We start from the raw sequence: 19,313 nt of genomic DNA, 5'->3' as shown, positions 1-19,313 counted from the left end.
AATTATAGATAAGCTTAATAAAGGCTAAGTTTATTAGAATAATCTTCTAGCGCTCTCTACGCTCTAAAAGTACTTCTATAACTATTTTTATAAAGATAAGTTTAAAATAGTAGTATATTAGAAGATTAATATACTACTTATAGCTAATATTTAAAAGAAAGTAGAGTATATAAGTAGTAAAAAACGCTCTCTACTACTTAAGTAGGTCTTTATATATAAAGTAGATAAGAATAGATTTTTTATAAAGTATAAGGCTTACTTTATAGTATATAGAGATATATAGACTAAAAATATATTCTACTTAACTTATACTATAATACTTACTATATAATTCTTCTACCTAGTAATAGCTATTACTACTAAGTTTAATATAGAGATCTAGTAGCTTAATATTATAGTAGCCTTCTTAAATACTAAAATTAGTAGTAATAAGCTTATATACTATAAGCTTCTAGATAGCTTTTAGAGAAAGAGCTACTACGCTAAGCTTAAGAAAGCTTTTTATAGTATATATAAAAGCTTTTTTCTCTAGTATACTAACTTCTTAAATACTTTCTTAAAGCTTAGTCTATAAGCTAGTAAAAAGAAGCTTTATTTATACTATAACGCTACTTAATACGTCTTTATACTTTTCTATATAAATAATATTCTACTTATATTTACTAAGTTATATAATATAAAGGTAACTAAGCTACTCTATAGAATTAAGAAGACTTATAAGATTAATAATAAAAAAGTAGTAAACTAGTTCTTAGAGGTATATATTATACGTAACTACTCTATAAGTACTATTTTACTACTTTATAATATCTACTTTAATAAAGTAGCTAAAAAGTTTAGTTTTAAGAATAGTAGATACTTTTTAGAGATATCTTTACTAGCTAGTAAGCTTCTAAAGTACTAAGAGAATACTTCTAAGTAAAATATTAAAGCCTATTAAGAGTATATAGACTTAGTATTATACTCTACTATTATAATACGCTCTAATATTATATACGTAGTTTTCTAGCTCTCTTAGTTTTTAACTAATTCTTTTTTAGCTTATCTTAAAGTAGTAGAGTATTTTATTATATACTTATACTACTTATAATATAAGAGTATTATATATAGTAGAGAGGTAAAGTTAGATAAGAAGCTTTAGATTTATAAAAATATAAGCTTTATAGATAATACTAAGATATACTACTTCTCTTATAGATTTATTATAATACTTTTTAAAGATTTAATTATATAGTAGACTACTTACTAGTTAACTATTATAACTTTAACTACTAAAGTAAAGCTTTTTACTTTTAAAGCTATTACTAAAGAGACTATAGCTTTAAAGCGCTTATTTACTAAGCTTTAGCTACTTATTACTAGCGCTTAGTAGATTTTTTATAATAATTAATAGACTATTAAGCTTATAGTAGAAAGTAATAAAAGAATCTCTACTAAGCTCTACTATATTAATATCTAGAATATATAGCTTTACTAGAAGTATAGTAAGAGCTCTTTTAAAGTACTATATAAGCCTACTATTAATATATTAGTAGATAGACTTACTAAGTACTTACTTAAGTAAAAGTTTAAGGCCTTTAAAAAGTAGCTAAATCTAAAATAAATAGCTTATAAGAATACTAATTAAAGCTTATAGATAAGTAATAAGTATAAGAAAGATTAGTAAGTCTAATTATATATTTATAAAGTAGTACTAGGCTCTACTTTAGGCGCTTTATAACTAGATAAAGAGATCTTATCTTCTTTCTAGACGCTTACTATCTCTTTATATAGTTAGTATAAAAAAGCTTTTATTAAGCTACTATATACTCTAACTACTTAGCCTTACTAGCTAAAACTAAAGATATAAATAGTAGAAATACTTACCTAAAGCTCTTAACTTTACTAAAGGCTATTAAAGCTATATTATCTACTTTAGTCTTAGCTTCTATATAACTATAAGCTACTCTATACTACTTAACCTACGTTAGTAGAGTACTAATTTTATAGATTCTTTTTTTATTTAGAAAGTACTTAATAGTAGTACGTAGCTTATTCTACTTAAGTCTACTTTTAAACTTAAGAAGATAGATAAACTTAAAAGCTATTAGCTTTATAAAAGCTAGCTTATAATTAATTAGTATATATAAATAGTAGTTTAAAAGCTTAAAGACTTATATAGAGTTATAGTAATACTTATAAAAGTATCTTTTACACTAGATATTATTCTTACTTACTTAGTTAAAGTAAAGTTCTTTACTATAACTAGTAAGCGCGCTTTAGACGTACTTAATATAAAGTATTACTTTTAGTAGATGTAATAGAGAGAAAGTACTAATAGAGAGCTTAGACTACTTTTTTTTCTTCTTTTATTCTTTACATACTACTACGTCTAAGACTTACTTTTTTTTATTCTAAGAAGTAAAAGCCTCTTTAGTAGTAGTAGTAGTAGCGCTCTTATAAGTATAAGTAGCTTAGCTAGTAGCTAAAGCTACTAAGCGCTATTAAACTTATTTTTACTACTTATTAGCTAAAAAATCTATATAAATAGCTATAGTAAGTATCTACTAATAAGTTAAATAGCTTATAAATTAATAAGCTATTAGCTTATAGTTAGACTACTTACTAGAAGTAGTAACTAGTACTATAAGTATCTAAAGTACTTTAGAGATAATTTTATAAGCTACTAAAGCTTTATATAGTAACTAGTAAGTACTTTAAAGTAAGATAGAAGCTTCTAAAGAGTACTTATAGTTAGTATTTTAGTAATTATTAAAGCTAAAAATATTAGTAAGCGCTAGCTTTATTATTATTACGCGCGCTTAGGCGTATATAGCTTTACTTAATTATATAATACTTATATAAGTAGTATATAGCTAAAAGTAAGTAATCTACGCGTAATATAGCTTATCTAAAAAGTATATTATAATAGGTGTTTAAGTACTTATTAAGTTAATTATATACTTTCTCTTTTTTATACTAGTATTTTATATACTTATTTATATATATTATACTACTTTTATTTAATCTTATAAAAGTAGTAATTACAATTCTAATTACCTAAATATATTATTTCTAGCTTAATTTCCTCTATAATAACAATAACAGAATTATTGCGATCTAGATATAGTAACAGGCGAGCGTCGAGATGCGTGATCTGTGTTGAATGCTGGAGACTAGTTGGTCTTGGTATCTGTCTCCTCCGTCTTTGCTTACGCTCGATCGGGAAGCGGTCGAGATATACTGATGTTGGCCTACTTCTTCGTCCGCGTACTCTTGCGGGTACCTTCGACAGGTGGTTTGGCCTCCGAAGCTTTACGTTTCGTACCTTTCTTCGCTACGGGCTTTGCAATTGTTGCTTCGTCACCGCTGCCCTCTTTCGTTACTGCTGGGATCTCTTCTTGTTGTGCTTCGTCTTTCTCCTTCTCATCCTCCTCCGCTTTCGTGTCAGCTTGCACATCCGCGTCTTTTCCCTTATGCTCCCCTGTCTCATCTTCCTGCACACTAACATCCACACCTTCTTTTCCGAGTACCCAAGCTACTCTCTCAACGTCAATCGCCCTCGCCAAAGGGTCCCTCTGCCCGAAACCTCTTCGCAATCTCGTCCTTAACTCCTGCACGCGATCGAGCATCATCTCATACTCCTTCACGTTATACTTGATCTTCCTCTGCCAGCCCTTTCCATCTTTTCCGCTCCCCGTTTCATCATCCCAGACAGACCATCGAAATAGTTCATCAGAGAAGAAGGGTATCTCTGCAGGTCGGAGAACAGAAAGAAGCAAGGATGCGGTTGCTGGACCCACGCCCTTCAGTCCCACAAGTATCTTGAGCGCGGGAATGGCATCAGGATGAGATGATTTGCTCTTCCAGAGCGCAGCGTATGCCCTTTTGGTTGTTTTCTCAACTGCCTCTGGCGTGTTACTTTGGACCAGGCCTAGTAAGGCTGGACGAAACGTGCCGTGCTTCCTGTCTCGCCATTAGTTCAAAAACCGCATGTGTAATCTCGATTCAAGTGTTACCACATACAGCTTCCATTCCACAAGCGTCACGACTTGCTCCTTTGTCAAGTGTTTCTCGCTTTCGTCTTGTGCAGCTACGGCTTTGCGAATGATGTCATAGCGTTGCGCGTCCAAGTCGCGTAGCTTCTCGGGCACCATTGCAGGGTAACGCGACAAGACATCCTTGAACGCACCCAGAGTTATGGTTTTGATGTGGAGTGGCGGCATTGTGGGTGTTGTTGATGGGACTGTGATTGCGAGGCAGGGTGGGTTTGGCGTGGAAGTGGGAAGACGCGACAATAAGCCCGGCGCGAGATCACGTGCACATGACATTGGCTGAGTCGCCCTCACATCCCTTCCGCAGAAGATGGCTCTTTTGTATGACCGGTACGATTTATGCATTCGTTCTGAAAGATTCTACCGTGCCTTAGTACGCACTGCAGCTACTATACATGTTGTAACCTCAAGTATCGAATTCGACGCTTCATCTATGACCATGGACGGTAATGCACCGGGACGCCTGCCTCAGCATTTCTGAGGAGATGCCACACGAATATCCACCACGCCTTGCTAAGAAACAATGGTATATGAGCAAACAAACAAACATCCCTATGTAAATGCAAGCTCCTTGCGCCTGGCTAATCGACGTTTCACGCAGTCTTCCTTGGACGTCCACGGCCACGCTTCCCAGAACTCGAACCGCGAGTTGGTACCATAGCAGGGCGACCTGGTGGTCTGCCAACAGGTTTCTTCGGAGCTGGTGCGCTCGCAGGAATTTCATCATCACTCTCCGAATCCGACACATTAATAGCCTGAGGCTTCCTATTAACAGCGGAGAACTTGGACGCTGGTGCAGTAACAGTCGTCGTGGTAGTGACCTTGCTTGGCCCGTTACCGTTCCGCTTGGAGGCCGCAACAATCTTGATCTTCTTCCCGTTCAACCCACTCAAGATGGAGTTTGTAGTTGGCGGTGGTCCTGTGCGGACAGGCTCCGGTGTTTTGTCCTCAGATCGTGTGTCATCTTCGAATGGCTCCTCATCAGCGGGTAGATCACCGAGGAATGTGTCCATTAGCTGGTCATCATCCGAATCGGGGAAGAGCGCCATCTTCGCTCGCAGATTCTCCTCGGCTTCTCTGGCTTCAGCTTCTGCACGAGCTTTTGCCTCCTCCTCCCGACGTTGGGCTTCCAGGGCAGCGGCAGCGGCTTGTTGTGCGAGAATGAAAGCTTCACTGGACTGGTCGTCCTCTTCGTGAAGACCATCTTGATCAGAGGCATGCCCGGAGACATCACCAGCGTTGTTGGGTTCCGGATCTTCGGATGGTGGTCCTGTAGGTCTGATTCCAGCTTTTGGTTTTGCTGGCATAGATTTTCGGCGCTCATTGTACACGCGGCTTCGCTCTCGGTCTTTCTCCCGGTTGGGCCTTACAGCTCCATCCCTAAAGTCGGACGGCAGCTCGGTGGGCAGGTCTTCTTCACCTTCATTCCTTCGCGCCAACCAGTTCGACGCGCGCCCACGCGGGCGACCGGTGTGTTCGGGCTCTTCTTCCTCGCCACCAAACTCCTCATCAGAATCGAGCGTGATCTCTTCAAATCGTTTGGAGCCACGAGGCCTGCCTGGTTTCGCAGCGCCGCTGATTTCTGGATTGCGCTTGCGCGTTGAGTATGCCTCATCCTCTTCTACTCGGATCCGATATGTCTTCGCGTCCTTCTCTTTCTCAGCCACGCTCTTGAGAGTGTTTGGCTTCGGTACAACATCGGACTGTAGAATGGACCGCATGTCGCCAGACGCTTCGATTTCTTCAGGAGTGCCTTGTCGCAGGACTGGTGCGCGCTCGGGGACGGGTCTTTGCCGGATTCGGTCAAGATGGCCAGTGGCCAGAGATAACTTTACCACCTTGGATTTACCCTTCATCTTCGCGGCAACCATGATGAATCTGTCCTCGCGTTTGGCATCCTCGAGCAGCTTCCTCTGTACCTCCTTTTGATATTCCTTGCCAGATGCATTCTTCGGTTGCAGGGGTTGTGCTTCGTCGTCCTTCTTCTTCTTCTGCTTCTTTGCCTTGGCCTTCTTCCGCCGGTTGCCCTGTACATCCTCGTCTTCTTCGCGACCACGCTTCTGACCCAGACGCGGAATCTCCCCATCCATGCCGGGATCATGATAGTATGGAGCACCATTTGCCCCTGCGTCACCAATGTCGTGAACGACGCCGTTGGCGTCCTCAACGGGAGAGTAGGTAATACCGTATCGGGTGTAGCCGTGGTTGTCATCTTCAATGAATCGCGCATCAAGGGAAGGATCCGCCATTTTATCCATCTCCGCTTGCAGCATTCTGCGTTGCATTGCACTCTGGCCCATACCCTCCTCTTCCCGCAACCAGTTCAGATTAGACACACTGAAATCGACGAGACACTCTACTGAGCGTATATCGGCCACTTTCTTGGTGTCGTGGCCGAGCAAGGTTCCTTTGGGCTCGTATGGATGTTGTCGGGGGTCACGTCGACAAGCGCCAGTATTGCAAACTCGTCTGCAGTGTGGACACTTCCAGTTGTAAGCCTCCATGACGTTTACCGGCATCATGTCGTGTGCTCGAAACAGAGTACCGTAACAGTATGATAGGTCACAGCTCGTGCAGAATGCCATCTTCCATTTCGGGTGGCGATGAAGACAGAAATGGCACGACTTGTGCTTTGAAAGGTACTGCTTCGACTTCTTGTTCGCAACCTTCTTGACGTTGCCGTATTCATCGACGACAGGCTCCTCATCGTCGGAGACGCTCTCAGGTTGCGGGTTCTTGATATCGACGAAGGGTCGGACTCGAAGTTGCTCTTGACAGACTGTGGCCAGAGTCTTCTTGCCAAGATATCGTCGCTCTTCTTGCAGTGGAAGCGGAGTCTTCTCATGTACGAAGCCATCGATGTCGATAATCTGAGCGCGCCACTCTTCGTACTTGTGAAGGAGGTCCTTCCACTTCCACTGTTCGACCCATGTGTATCCTGATTGACAACCACAGCTTCGTCCCATGCAATAGCAGTCCATGCAAACGTCGTATGGTTCTTCGATCTCCGAACTGAACAAGTTTTTGCAAGTCTTGCAGCTAAGGAAGCGATTGAAGATGTTGCATCTGCAATAGGCACAAGTTACGTTGCTGTCGTAGGGAAGAAACTCTGGGTGTTCTCGTGAGTCCGGTGCAAACGCCTCTGACAGCAGAATGGCCTTATACAGATCGAAGAGCTTCTTGAAATCTTTCTGGACTTGCTTTATTTTGACTGACGTTTGAATTGCGACTGCCTGTTCGCCACCCGCTTCGACTTGAGCGCGCGCGGACTTGATGAGGCTGGAGTATTTCTGAAGGGTGTAATAGACGATGGCCTTGTTCTTGTATTGCTCGTCTCTGCAGACGACTCGCGAGTTGGGCAATGCCTCGTTCAACGCAAGTTCCAGCGTTTCGACAGTCGTCCGGTTCCAAGCAATCTTCATGGTTCGCGTGCCGCGATTCCACACTTGGTGAGGAGCCAGAGGTGGGATGAGTATAAAGTCGCCCGCCCGTTGCTCCACAACATAAGTCTGGAATGGGGCCTTTTTCCAAGCGATGAGCTGCGCGAAATGGTTTTCCACTTCTATGTCGTGGCCTAGTACCGAAAGCCAGTATTCCGAGACAACGTGACGGTCCTTGCTCTCTGTCATGAACCATATGGACGACCCAGGACGCTCCTGCTTACCGTCTTCGCTGATGTTGCCTGATGCGTTGACCATGATGTTCTGACCAAGTGAAGCGCACATCTCTCGATGGGACGGGGTGTAGGTGCCTTCGTGACCAATATAGCACATGAGGTTTTCCGCGCGCATCTCAGGTGGCAGGCTGCTCATGAGATCCCCGGCGCGTCCGATTCCGCGTCCTTTGCGACCACCAGGCTCGTCCAATGCGCCAGGGCCGCCAGGCTCACCCGTGCTCTCGTTGAGGTAGAACAGAACCGAGGGAATGTGCTCCTTCAGTTTATCATGCCACACTTGAGGACAGTCGATATCCTTGAGGTAGATGCGCTGCCTCGCCTTATCGCGGTATGCGTCGTCGGGGCCGTCGAAGAATTGCTCGGTCAGCTTCGTCATATGCTTTAGGTAATGCTTCATGGTCAGAGGTATGTTCTCCTTGGTCGAGAGATTGCGCGCATTCTCGACTATCTCACTGTTAGCTATGCGCGCCGAGTATTGCCCTAGATTGCGCTCACCTTTATCGCCATGATTGTCGCGCAGCCACGAGGGTGTAAAGGTCCAGGGATCCAGAACCTCCTCGAAGCCGTCGATTACCAGAGGCTTGCCGCCTATTATGACGTGCAGCATGACCAGCTTCTCAAAGGCTTCGATGCCATTGTTGGCGATCATCTCGTAGGAAATGCGGTCGACATATTGGAAATTGTCCGCGGTTTCCACAAAGGTGCGCACATCGAAATCGGGCGGTATGGGCTCAAATGAGGCCCGGGGGCGCGCGGCCGGCATCGTCGTCACCCACGACTAACATTCAGAAGTCGCGTTCTCGGTGTGGGGTTACAGGAGCGTGAAGCACCTCCGCGGCGTTGTCGCAGTTGCGAATAGACGGGGGCGCAGCGGGTAGGCGTGGGCGCGTGGTCGTGGTCGCTGGCGGAGCGAGTGCTGCAAAAAGTATGAGTTGTAGTTGATTTGGCGGCGGCGAGGTGAGCTTTCGGGATGTGGACGCGACCGAGGAAACGGCGTTCTGACCAGTCACGTGTCGTCGAGAGTTAGCGCGAACCCATGGTTCAGCTTTCACGTTCCCCACTCACTCACCGTCCCGATTCGGCGCTGGACGGCAGTGACCAAAGTGCCTTTCCCAATTGGTGTTCTAGCCACTCACATCGTCTTCGACATGTTCAGCGTAGCACGTTGAAAGCGAGACCCTGCCTACCAGCCCAGCAAACAAAAGACGCAGCACGCATGCCTTTACATGTGAAATTGCAAGCACTCCTGACCGTCTAAACATCTGAAAGCCGAGTATGGCTCTCTTACGACTTTATGCAGCGCGGGCTGCGCCGGTGTGTCGGCAACACACCCGGGATCATTCCACATTCCAGTTTGCCTGCAGACGAAGGCAGATGTCAACACCTCTGTCACTTGCGAGCTATCGTCCGCAAACTACTCAGCTCATCAAATCAATACGACGAAACTCGACAAACTTGCAGCCAGGAATAGTGGCATCGACAGCGCTACAAGATGGACCCTCGAAACCACTTCCCGATTACAAGCCACCAACCACTGGCTTCCTCTCATATCTGCCTCAGAAAGCGGTTCCGTACGGCGAACTGATGAGACTGGACAAACCGGCCGGTACATACTACCTCTTCTTCCCTTGCATGTTCAGCACACTTCTCGCTGCAACCATGGCCACCCCTCTCGCTGCACCATCCGCCGTCATCAGCACAACAGCCCTCTTTTTCACAGGAGCTCTCGTAATGAGAGGCGCCGGATGTACGATCAACGACCTCTGGGACCGGAACCTCGATCCACACGTTGCACGCACGCGATTACGTCCCATAGCTAGACGAGCCATCACACCACAGCAGGCTATTGTCTTCCTCGGAGGACAGCTTACGACCGGTTTGGCTGTTCTTCTATCACTCCCATTCGAATGCTTCTGGTACGCGACACCGTCACTTGTTCTCGTTACGCTTTATCCTTTGGCGAAACGGGTGACATATTATCCTCAATTCGTCCTCGGTCTTACGTTCTCTTGGGGTGCGATGATGGGCTTCCCTGCGCTGGGTGTCGATCTGTTGGCAAACCAAGCAGCGCTCACTGCGGCAGCTTGTCTTTACGCTAGTAACGTTGCGTGGACTGTTCTGTACGACATGATCTATGCACATATGGATATCAAAGACGACGTCAAAGCTGGCATCAAGAGCATTGCACTTAAGCATGAGAAAGAGACCAAGATGGTGTTGTCGGGTCTGGCTGTTGTTCAGCTCGGTCTGTTATCCGCCACCGGAGTTGCAGCAGGCTTAGGACCGGTCTACTTTGTCGGGTCAGTCGGGGGAGCAGCAGTCACACTAGGAACGATGATCCGACGAGTGAAGCTGAAGAAAGTCAAGAACTGTTGGTGGTGGTTCGTGAATGGGGCATGGTTTACTGGTGGTGCGATCAGTCTGGGCCTCGCTGGAGAGTATGTCGCGCACCTTCTCGGTTGGTATGGTGATGTGGAAGATGAGGAGAGGTCTCTTGCTATTTGAGCCCGGGTTGCCCATGATGCAATGGGATGTGGTCTGTCGTTCAAAGGATCGATTCGGGCGCACCCAAAAGTTTACTTGTATATTGACGAAGCTGTACAGATTACATGTGTTGTTACTAGTTACGACGACATAACACAAGGCTGATGACTTAGAAAACGCGGCTCGATACTATTCTGATCTATTGCAAAGATCTCCCTTGATCATCACTGTTTTGTACTTGATGCGCAGGACTTTGCCATCGCATGATACTGTGCAATGACTATTCTGCATCCGTTTCGATATTGGTGTTGCAAAAGCCAGCGGTAGTAACATGGTTCGTTGCGGCTGTCGATTTTGAAAGAGAAGGTGTAGCCGCGGAAGTATCATTCGTCGGGAGATACTGTATGGATGCAGTGGATGTGGAGAGTGTCTGGCTTGCTGTCGTGCCATCGGAGTATTGGAGCCCGGCTTCGAGCTCATATGCTAATAAAACAATTAGCGCCCATACACAACAGCTGACAGTCTCGTCAATGCTTTGTACATACATTCAGTAGGACGGCTCCTGAATCGTCGGTACAGAACGAATCCGAGTGAGTCTCGATGGTGTAGACCAAATAATGCCACGGCGACGCTAAAGATTCCAACGACGCCAAATAGGATCTGGAGAGCAACACTGGTAGGGACTTCGCTGGTACCCGGCATCATGGAAAGTATCGATGTGTGGATCAACTAGGATATGATTGGTCGGTTGCTTTCTGCGTCGCGTTTGAAGATCTACGTAGGGGGACGGTTGGCAGGAAAACACGGGCTGACTAGCAGTAAATTGTAGTAAATGCCCGTAGCAATAATTTTGTGTCTGGTCCCATATTCACGAGAGACGATCAGAAGGTATTTAAGCTATTTCGAATTTGACAGAAATGCTGACGCGAGGGTTATGATGCGCTGGTTGGAGTAGCGGGGACAAGAAATTCATCAAGATGTGATGTGATGCGCTAGTTGAGGCCGCAATTGCTAACGAGACTCAGTAGCGGGAACAAGAAATGCATCAAGATGTGATGTGATGCGCTAGTTGAGGCCGCAATTGCTAACGAGAGATTCAGTAGCGGGAACAAGAAATTCATCAAGATGGATTTGATGCGCTAGTTTGCGCCGCACTTGCTAACGAGAGACTCAGTAGCGGGAACAAGAGATTCATCAAAATGGATTTGATGCGCTAGTTTGCGCTGCACTTGCTAACGAGAGACTCAGTAGCGGTAACAAGACATTGAATCAAGCGGCATATGATGCGCTAGTTGGAGCCGCACTTACTAACGAGAGACTGACAATCAAAGTGCATGATGCATCTTCGCGTAATCGTCCAGAAATTTAAAGATTACTAGTCCGGCTTACATCCATGGATGCCCAGGTGTACACCGTAAACAACATGGGCAGTATGTTCTGACCTATCAACTCAGTTCCAATTCCGCATCCCTGCGACCATGACATGCAGGGGAATAACCTCGGAAACGAGGCTGGGCGTAGGGAAGTCCCGATCCTATAGTCATGGTACTTCAGACTGCTATGATCAAAGAGTATGACCTGGACTCTGGACATACTAATTTGTACTTCCGTTCAGTTCATGCGATTGAAGAAAGCCTAAGTCAATTGTAACTACATGATAGTGCCTCTCCCGCTGTTGGAAGATACGGGCAGGGTAACTTTTGAGGCTTGGGCCTGCGGCGTAAGATAGGTAGGGCTGCTGCCTTCTTCTCCACTGCGCCCACAGCCTTCCATCCCCCGCGATGCAGCTTTAAGAAACCTACGGCAGACACCGATCGTCTTGTGAGGCACTGCGCATGAGTGCGACGAGCTTCTCTAACCAGGTCGAAAAGACAGTGATAAGTATAGCGCTTCTCAGAGACAACTACCACGGGTACTCGTGGATGAACTGGCATGTGTTAGCTTCTCATAGTACTTAAAGGGGGGAGCGGCTGAGGCCAGTCACTTCACAGTAGCGGGGGCTGTGCAATGTCAGCGAGCGGACTCAGCCCCCCAGCACGAGATTCCCTCAGAAGAAAAGCATACTGATACGGCTTATCTGCTATCCATCAATGCCTGAGAAACGAAAAGTCGTAGTGTGCGATGATGGGATAGGAGATTGGCAAAATACACAGAAAAGCCGCCAGGTTACTCGGATATCTTCAGGTAAGGCTAGCTGTATACGACATCAAGGCATTGGGCCATTGTGTATTTTATAGATTTCTGTTATCTTCTACCAAATCTCCAGAAGTTAGCACAGTGCAGTAATCATAGGCCTTTGAACCCTTTAGCCCTTCGTGCTGCAGCAGACGGCGTCTCTATTCCCAACATGCCATTAGACACACACAAAAAGCTCTCCAATCCACCATCTCGTACCATTATTTGCCGCTAGTCGCTCATTAGAATTTGTCCTAAATCATCCGCAGACGATTCATAGTAGAGCGGCAAGGACAATCTCGGCTGCAATTCGAAAACAGCGTCGTCTCGAAATTCTCGGTTGGACTCAGTCCCGGCTACGGCTTCAATATCAACCCTAGCACCTAATGAGATCAACTGTGTTGATATATCTGCCCTTTTTGGATGAACATACTACCATGAGACCATGCCAGTAGGAGGCCTCGACAAGCTGAGCAGAAGACCGAGTCTCTGACGTGAAAACCGGCAATCGTGACGATAATGGTGAAGATGCCAAAGGTCACTATGAGGGCAGTGTTGGTGGTTTCGTTCGTTTCGGACATGATATAGCTGGCTAGAATGGTGTTGCGAACCTAAAGTATTTATAATTGCAATGGCCTAGAGTAAAGCCTGTTGAGATCTGCTTGATCCCCATTGTGTGCGGGTGTGCCCTCTGATTTATGTCTCCATGTGAGCCCACAATATCTGGCGTCGGTAGGGCGTTGACCACTTTATGCGATTACCGTAACTGCGAACATGACGGTTGCAGTCCGGATGAGGATGCGACGCATCGGCTGCGACCAAGTGCCTCCGTTGGGCGTGGACGCGTCCGCCTCATCACTCGCCTCAAAAGCCTCATCACTGCTATTGGGCAGCGACTATAACAGTGGGCCGCAACATCTTACAATACTGTCCAAATGCCATCATGTAGTAGTAAACTTTTCTCTTCACTTGACTTGTGATGTTGGCATGCGACAGCAACGACATTGGCCGCCATGCTCTTGAAATGACTTCGACAGATCCCATGCCCACCCGAAGCGATAGCCACACAAGCAATCGCTTACCATGATACATGCATCATTGTCTAGCATATGGTAATTGGAACCCCCTGGTATTGAGAGTAAAAGAGTAAAAACATTAGTAACAAAGAAGCATTTCCAAGTGGAATCCTAACGAAGACAGGTAGTAGCACAGGTCGTTTTTAGCGTGAACACTGATTTAATAGCGAGAGCCCAAAATCCGCAACACTTGGATGTGTCTATTCCTATCGTATGCAGTTGTCGTTCAAATGGGAAATGGTGGTAGATCGGTGGTGTCAATTGCAGTCGAGTCTCCCGCAACGAGACGATGCAAGAAACGAGAGGAAAAAGACAGACAGAAAGATACTTACGCAGTGCGATTTTGTTGGGTCGGAGAGGAGCGGGACAGCTGTCCAGGTAATGATGATTAGAAGCGTCGCGATCTCCAGACCAGGCGTCCCTGCCAAGCTTGGGGTTCTGCCACTTGGGCCCGCCCAGTGACAGCATAGCTCCCCAACTTCCACCTCCAGCTGCGCGCAACATCCCCGCAAGCTTCCGCTTCATTGCCATCTTACTCGCGAAGCCGCCTTCTCTTGCTTCATATATCCCCGAGCTACCCCTCAACGTATTTTGCGCGCATAACGACACACCTGCGCCGCTGCAATGGCCTCGCGACTGGTGCTGGTCCTAGGCGACCTCTTCATACCAGACCGAGCTTCAGTATGTCGCCAAAACAAACCTTCACGATGCTAGACCTCACAAACTTACAGGCTTCATAGGACATACCGGCCAAGGTACGCTTTACTCCACTTCTACTACGCCCAACATCCGTCACCACCCACTACAACCGCACCATGTCTCTCGTAGACCCACACGCGCATGCGCTTACACGACTGTATAGTTCAAGAAACTCCTCGCACCCGGGAAGATCGGCCAGATTCTCTGCCTAGGAAACATAACGGATCGCGAAACGTACGAGTTCCTGCGCGCCATTGCACCCGACCTACAGATTGTAAAAGGCGACTTCGACGTGGAAGCGCCCAATCTCGCCTTATCGAAAGTCGTCACACACGGTAGTCTGCGCATAGGCTTTACACATGGCCACACCATCATACCACCCGGCGACGGCGACAGTCTGCTGATAGCGGCGCGGCAGATGGACGTCGATGTCTTGCTATGGGGCGGCACACACAAGTTTGAGGCGTATGAGATGGAAGGCAAGTTCTTTGTCAACCCAGGGAGTGCGACAGGTGCTATGAGCACGGGGTGGTGGACGGAGGACGAGGATCCCACGCCGAGTTTTGTGTTGATGGATGTGAGTTTACCCAGGTGTTACACAAGGAACAGCAAGCAGCAGCAGAGTGTAGAGGATACCAGGCTAACATGAACCCAGGTCCAAGGCGATGTCCTCGTACTCTACGTCTACCAACTACGCAAAGACGCCGAAGGCAACGAAAACGTCGCAGTGGAGAAAGTCTCGTTCCGGAAAAACGGCGGCGGCGCATCATAGACCAAAGGTGTTACAAGCCAGCGGCTGTCGACGGCTCAAAGCCGGGTGGGCGCATGAACAGAGAGGTTGTGCAAACACCTAGCATGCTTGTGCATGCGTTCACAACGAGGAATAGAAGCAGTACACAACATATACGCAATGACCATGGACCCCCTCTCTCTAGCAACCAGCGCCGATCCAGTTGGCGTCGGACTTGATTCCGCTGTAGCACCGCCTATATACCAAGGATGTCGTGTAATAAACCCCATTCATGTACATGCTATCCGTTACGGCTAGCACACTCCATACTTGTCCGCGCAGATCCCATAACGAAAAAAGAGACCCGCAATCATGCATGATGTCTTTCAGGCATATTCCGTGTTCTCCCTACATATGACCATACCATGCTGTACAACCCCTGAAAAGCCAGAAGCCATGCAAGCAGATGATGAGCACCCGAACCCCCGATCTCTTGCTCAGCTGAGACTCATGTCATCATGTCGTCGTTACTGCTGCTACTCCGCTTTTTTTCCTCTTTTCATGTCGACTTTGTGGCTTACCCCACATTTTTGTATTCCCGTGGCATGTCACTTTACTGTCCGGTGAGGCTGTTTTGGAGGGTTTGTGTAGCGGTACACGGCGCCTTTTCAAGCTTTGGAGTCTGACACCCGAGCCCGGGCCTGAATCTTGAGGCTGGATGGTCATGTTCGTCCCGAATGTCATGCCGGTTCAATCGGGTAGCCGATGTGATCGTGCCGGTGTGGTGCGGGCATGACATGAATGTACCCGACACCCCACGCAATCGGTACTGTGGAGCTGGTACATGAGACACTGAGACATTATGTTGTAGCGTGATCTATAGTGTCCCTGTCGGACAGCGTGACTTTCGCGGTATACCTTTGGAGCGCAATATGTCCTGACACGCCTACCCTGAATGTACAAGGGCTTGTGATCTGATGTTTGTCGATTACTAGTCCCATCTATAGGTAGCCTCAGACATACTATCAAGGAGTACTATACCAGCGCACCGAAACCGACCCTAAAGGTATTCGCTCAACATCTAGTGCATATTGAGTTTGGTTCAACCATAATGTTGTATTGTAGTCTTGCGTACAACTTCCTGAAACCCAGCGTCTCTAGACACGCCACCAGCTCAACCATCCCTCTTCTTCAAGACCTCCATAACAGCCCTACCCACCTCCTCAAACAAGCCCGGCATACAAGCAATCATACCCCAGTTCCTCTCCCCCGTAATCTTTCTTCCATTTGCGAAATCAATCTGTTCGCCCTTGAAATCGCTGATAACGCCGCCCGCTTCCTGGAAAAGGAGATGGCCACCGGCGTGATCCCAGATATACGTGAAGCGGTCTTTAGTCTTTGGGATGCGCACCATGACGTCCGCAGCTCCGAGGGTAAGAGCAACGTATTTCATCTGCTGAGACCAGAGAATCGTGCCTGGCCATTGCGCACCGAGAGTTGTAGCAACGGCGTTGTGTTCGGGCTGGGACAGAGATGTTTTGCCTAGTGTTGCTTCGACAAAGTTTAGTTCTGAGGCTTTCTTTTGGGGAAGCGTAGTCCGGTCTACGTGGCGGGGTTCTCCGAATGCAGCGGAAAGGGAACTGTTCATGGAGCGGATAAAAGTCCCTTGTCCCTTGACAGCGGAGAGTATGACGCCAAAGCCGTCTTTGTCGACTTGGTCCTCGTGGATCGCTGTTTGGCCGAGTACCCCTTGGACAGGGAAGGCGAGGTTGGGACACGCAATGACACCGACTTGCTGTACGCCATCGACTAGCAAACACAGACAAACAGCGTACTGCTGACCCTGCATAAACGTTGCTGTGCCATCCACGGGGTCCATGACCCACGTTCGGCCTCTTCTGGTGATTTCCCCTTTCCCACCCCTATCGATGAGCTCGAACATCTCTTCTTTACTTTTCGGGAAAGCCAGCTCCTCCTTCTGGACAGGGTTTCCGTCCCTCTTCTCGTTCTCGGAACCACCTGCATGAGTCTCGTCCTTCGCCTGTTGCACGAGCTGCCAGACGCGGTCAGCGAGCGTCTCGTTTTGACGCAATGCATCTGCGCTTTCCTCGCCCAGAAACGCGTCTGTTGGGTACACGGCACGCAGGGCGGATATGAGGAGGGCTTGAGCGGCGAAGTCCGCAATAGTCACGGGACTGTCATCTGCCTTTGTCTCCGCAGACACGTTGTTGGATAGGCTCCGGAGAACGGATTTGGTGAGCAATGACGCCCGGTGTACGGCTTGCAAGGCGAGGCGAAGCTCGGCGGAGTAGGCCATGACGGATATCGGGTGATTTTTGGTCGCGATTGCGTGATGGATGTTGTACTGTAGTTGTCTTCTGATGAAGATTTCGCAGTATTAGTCTAAATGAGGTGATGAAACAGTTTTGGCAAGCTACTAGCAAGCGCATAGTAAGCGAGGCTAATAGAGCACTCCACGCGCATTGCGTTCGCAGTACCATGGCTACAAACATGAGGCTCGACGATGTCGCCAACGTCGACAGGCCAAAGAGAAGCCTGGAGTCGTCCCCAGGCGGCGCAACACATGCAAGAGTCATTCGTGGCTGAATGTGAACGGCACAAACGACGAGGCTCGAGTCATGCCGCTAGCTCGGTTCCGGTTGATTTGAGAGCACGGAAACCTCGCGGTCCGACCCAAACCTTGATGAAGCTCGTTTGTTCTAGCTTGTATCTAGGCGAACTGTACCCCAAGATCGTTGCTGGATTTTAGTTTATAGGCAAGAGCCATCGTCTGTCTTAGAGTTAGACTACAGTTTAGAAATCACGAGTGCGGCGTCGCGCATCACCAGACACATGGAAACTTTGGTAGGTTTGACGGCGCCACTCCGACTCCTCCCGCAAAGGGAGGCCCTTCCAGTACCAGCGACGGGCAACCGCCGGGAAACACACATCGTTGGGAAAAGCCCACTCGCGGTCGACCCGCCAACAAAACGGGCCGATGTCTCGGGAGAGTGCCAAACTCGGGAGATAACCACCAGGTTCAAGCGAGCAACGAGGCGAGGCTGCTCGTTATTGAATCTAGAGTCGGTCGGTGCTCCGTGCCGCGTTCACGATAGATTAATGGCGCCTGTCGTCGAGTTACACAGCGTGTATTCGCCTGTTGCTCGAGAGAGGTTGCCTGCTAGATGTGCAGGTCGCGTCTCGCAAGGTCCTTCGAGTGGTCTGGGGTTCTGTATCCCGAAGGTCCCCATAGTGTTGCAGATGTTGGCAATGATGGGGGACAGGTACATGAGACGCACGAATATTGGACAAGCCGCGTCCTGCATCATCTTGCAGCTGGGGCGCGTAAACGATGCACAGCATAGTCATTGGGGAGACGAGTGGTGCTATACTCTAGCATATATGAAGTCTGGATGCCTTCGATGCATTACGTTGTGCTATATCGTTGATCAACGCTGCTGCTACCTGGGGAGTGCATCGTCGATGCATACTTGTTGAGGATTATGTGCAACGCTGTATTGTTTATTGAGGCTGACAGCCGTTTCGAGGGCAAAGCGATGCAGCGCATGGCCCGCTCCCTGGCAATGTCGCCATCTTTCGCAATCACAAAGTGCGTGCGGTTATTGTGGGGAAGGGTATCTTTCACGGGCCACATCTGTTTTTGGGTACCGCATTGGTCGCGCTGCTGTAATTGCACCCGTGATTGCAGTATCATGAATCGCGCGTCATGGTAAAGGAGGCACACTAGAGAAGTTGAATTTCAAGGGACCTCGTTAACCGCGAGGATCTTGCGATAAGGCCAAACTGTTCCTGCAGAAAGCCTGTAAGTATCAAGGAGTTCGCTTGGTGGCTTGTCTAGGGCATGTCGTACAGGAACCTTGGAAAAAGCAGCGTGGGGGCTGTCTCTCTGGCAGGTCATGCAGGCTGCTCGTGTTGGAGCACGTCGGCCAAGTGACTTGCAGCTGAGGGCGGCTTCGTCATTCGTCCGTCTGGACATGGACACTGTGAAGGCTGCAGCCACTTGCAGGACGTATGCTTTGGTAGGATTGCGGTTGCCTGCACCGAGCGTCTTATCTCGCTTGGTGTGAGCTGGAGAAGCTGGAAGAGTGTTGCTCTGCACACTGCACAGATTGCGCAAGCCATGAGCAGTTAGACGAACAAGCGAACATGCGTTCCTACTACCGTTTGATACTCATTTCGCCTTCGCCGGCCCCCGATGGAGGCAGCAAGCCATGACCATGAGTCCAGGTCGGTCTGCTCCTGACTTTTTAGGGAAAAGAGGCTTGAGGCGCTCAGCAAGAAGCGAAGCGTCAAGGTCCTCCAGGCGCCTGTCTGGACAGCGGATTAGGCATAGAGCCGCGCGGAAATTAAAGAGGAGTTGTGTTGAGGAATTGTGAAAGGGCTCAGCAGGCGGCAGTTCTGAGGGTGGTGTGTCGTGC

General features: G+C 47.7%; 4 protein-coding genes across 4 annotated transcripts; 1 reads left to right on the top strand and 3 right to left on the bottom strand.

Moving 5' to 3' along the window:
• Positions 1 to 3,233: 3,233 nt before the first annotated feature.
• On the bottom strand, positions 3,234 to 4,205 carry J4E87_003810 (uncharacterized protein; the record flags this gene model as incomplete). The annotated part of the gene is made up of 2 exons (XM_049375435.1): positions 3,234 to 3,864; positions 4,006 to 4,205. The coding sequence occupies 2 exons, from the start codon at positions 4,203 to 4,205 to the stop codon at positions 3,234 to 3,236; spliced, it is 831 nt and encodes a 276-aa protein (XP_049235357.1).
• A 422-nt stretch (positions 4,206 to 4,627) lies between these two features.
• On the bottom strand, positions 4,628 to 8,473 carry J4E87_003809 (uncharacterized protein; the record flags this gene model as incomplete). The annotated part of the gene is made up of 2 exons (XM_049375434.1): positions 4,628 to 8,154; positions 8,206 to 8,473. The coding sequence occupies 2 exons, from the start codon at positions 8,471 to 8,473 to the stop codon at positions 4,628 to 4,630; spliced, it is 3,795 nt and encodes a 1,264-aa protein (XP_049235356.1).
• A 5,787-nt stretch (positions 8,474 to 14,260) lies between these two features.
• Positions 14,261 to 14,916, top strand: J4E87_003808 (uncharacterized protein; the record flags this gene model as incomplete). Its single annotated transcript, XM_049375433.1, has 3 exons — positions 14,261 to 14,269; positions 14,308 to 14,721; positions 14,800 to 14,916. 3 exons carry the CDS (start codon positions 14,261 to 14,263, stop codon positions 14,914 to 14,916), a joined length of 540 nt encoding a protein of 179 aa, XP_049235355.1.
• Positions 14,917 to 16,048: 1,132 nt separating this feature from the next.
• Positions 16,049 to 17,191, bottom strand: J4E87_003807 (uncharacterized protein; the record flags this gene model as incomplete). Its single annotated transcript, XM_049375432.1, has 1 exon — positions 16,049 to 17,191. One exon carries the CDS (start codon positions 17,189 to 17,191, stop codon positions 16,049 to 16,051), a length of 1,143 nt encoding a protein of 380 aa, XP_049235354.1.
• Between the last annotated feature and the right edge of the window lie 2,122 nt (positions 17,192 to 19,313).

This window comes from Alternaria ethzedia (genome assembly GCF_023757985.1).
Source record: "Alternaria ethzedia strain BMP 0044 chromosome Unknown scaffold_6, whole genome shotgun sequence".
NCBI classification, from domain to species: Eukaryota; Fungi; Ascomycota; class Dothideomycetes; order Pleosporales; family Pleosporaceae; genus Alternaria; species Alternaria ethzedia.
The sequence above is the reverse complement of the archived record's forward strand: the minus strand, read 5'-3'. Positions and strand labels throughout refer to the sequence as shown.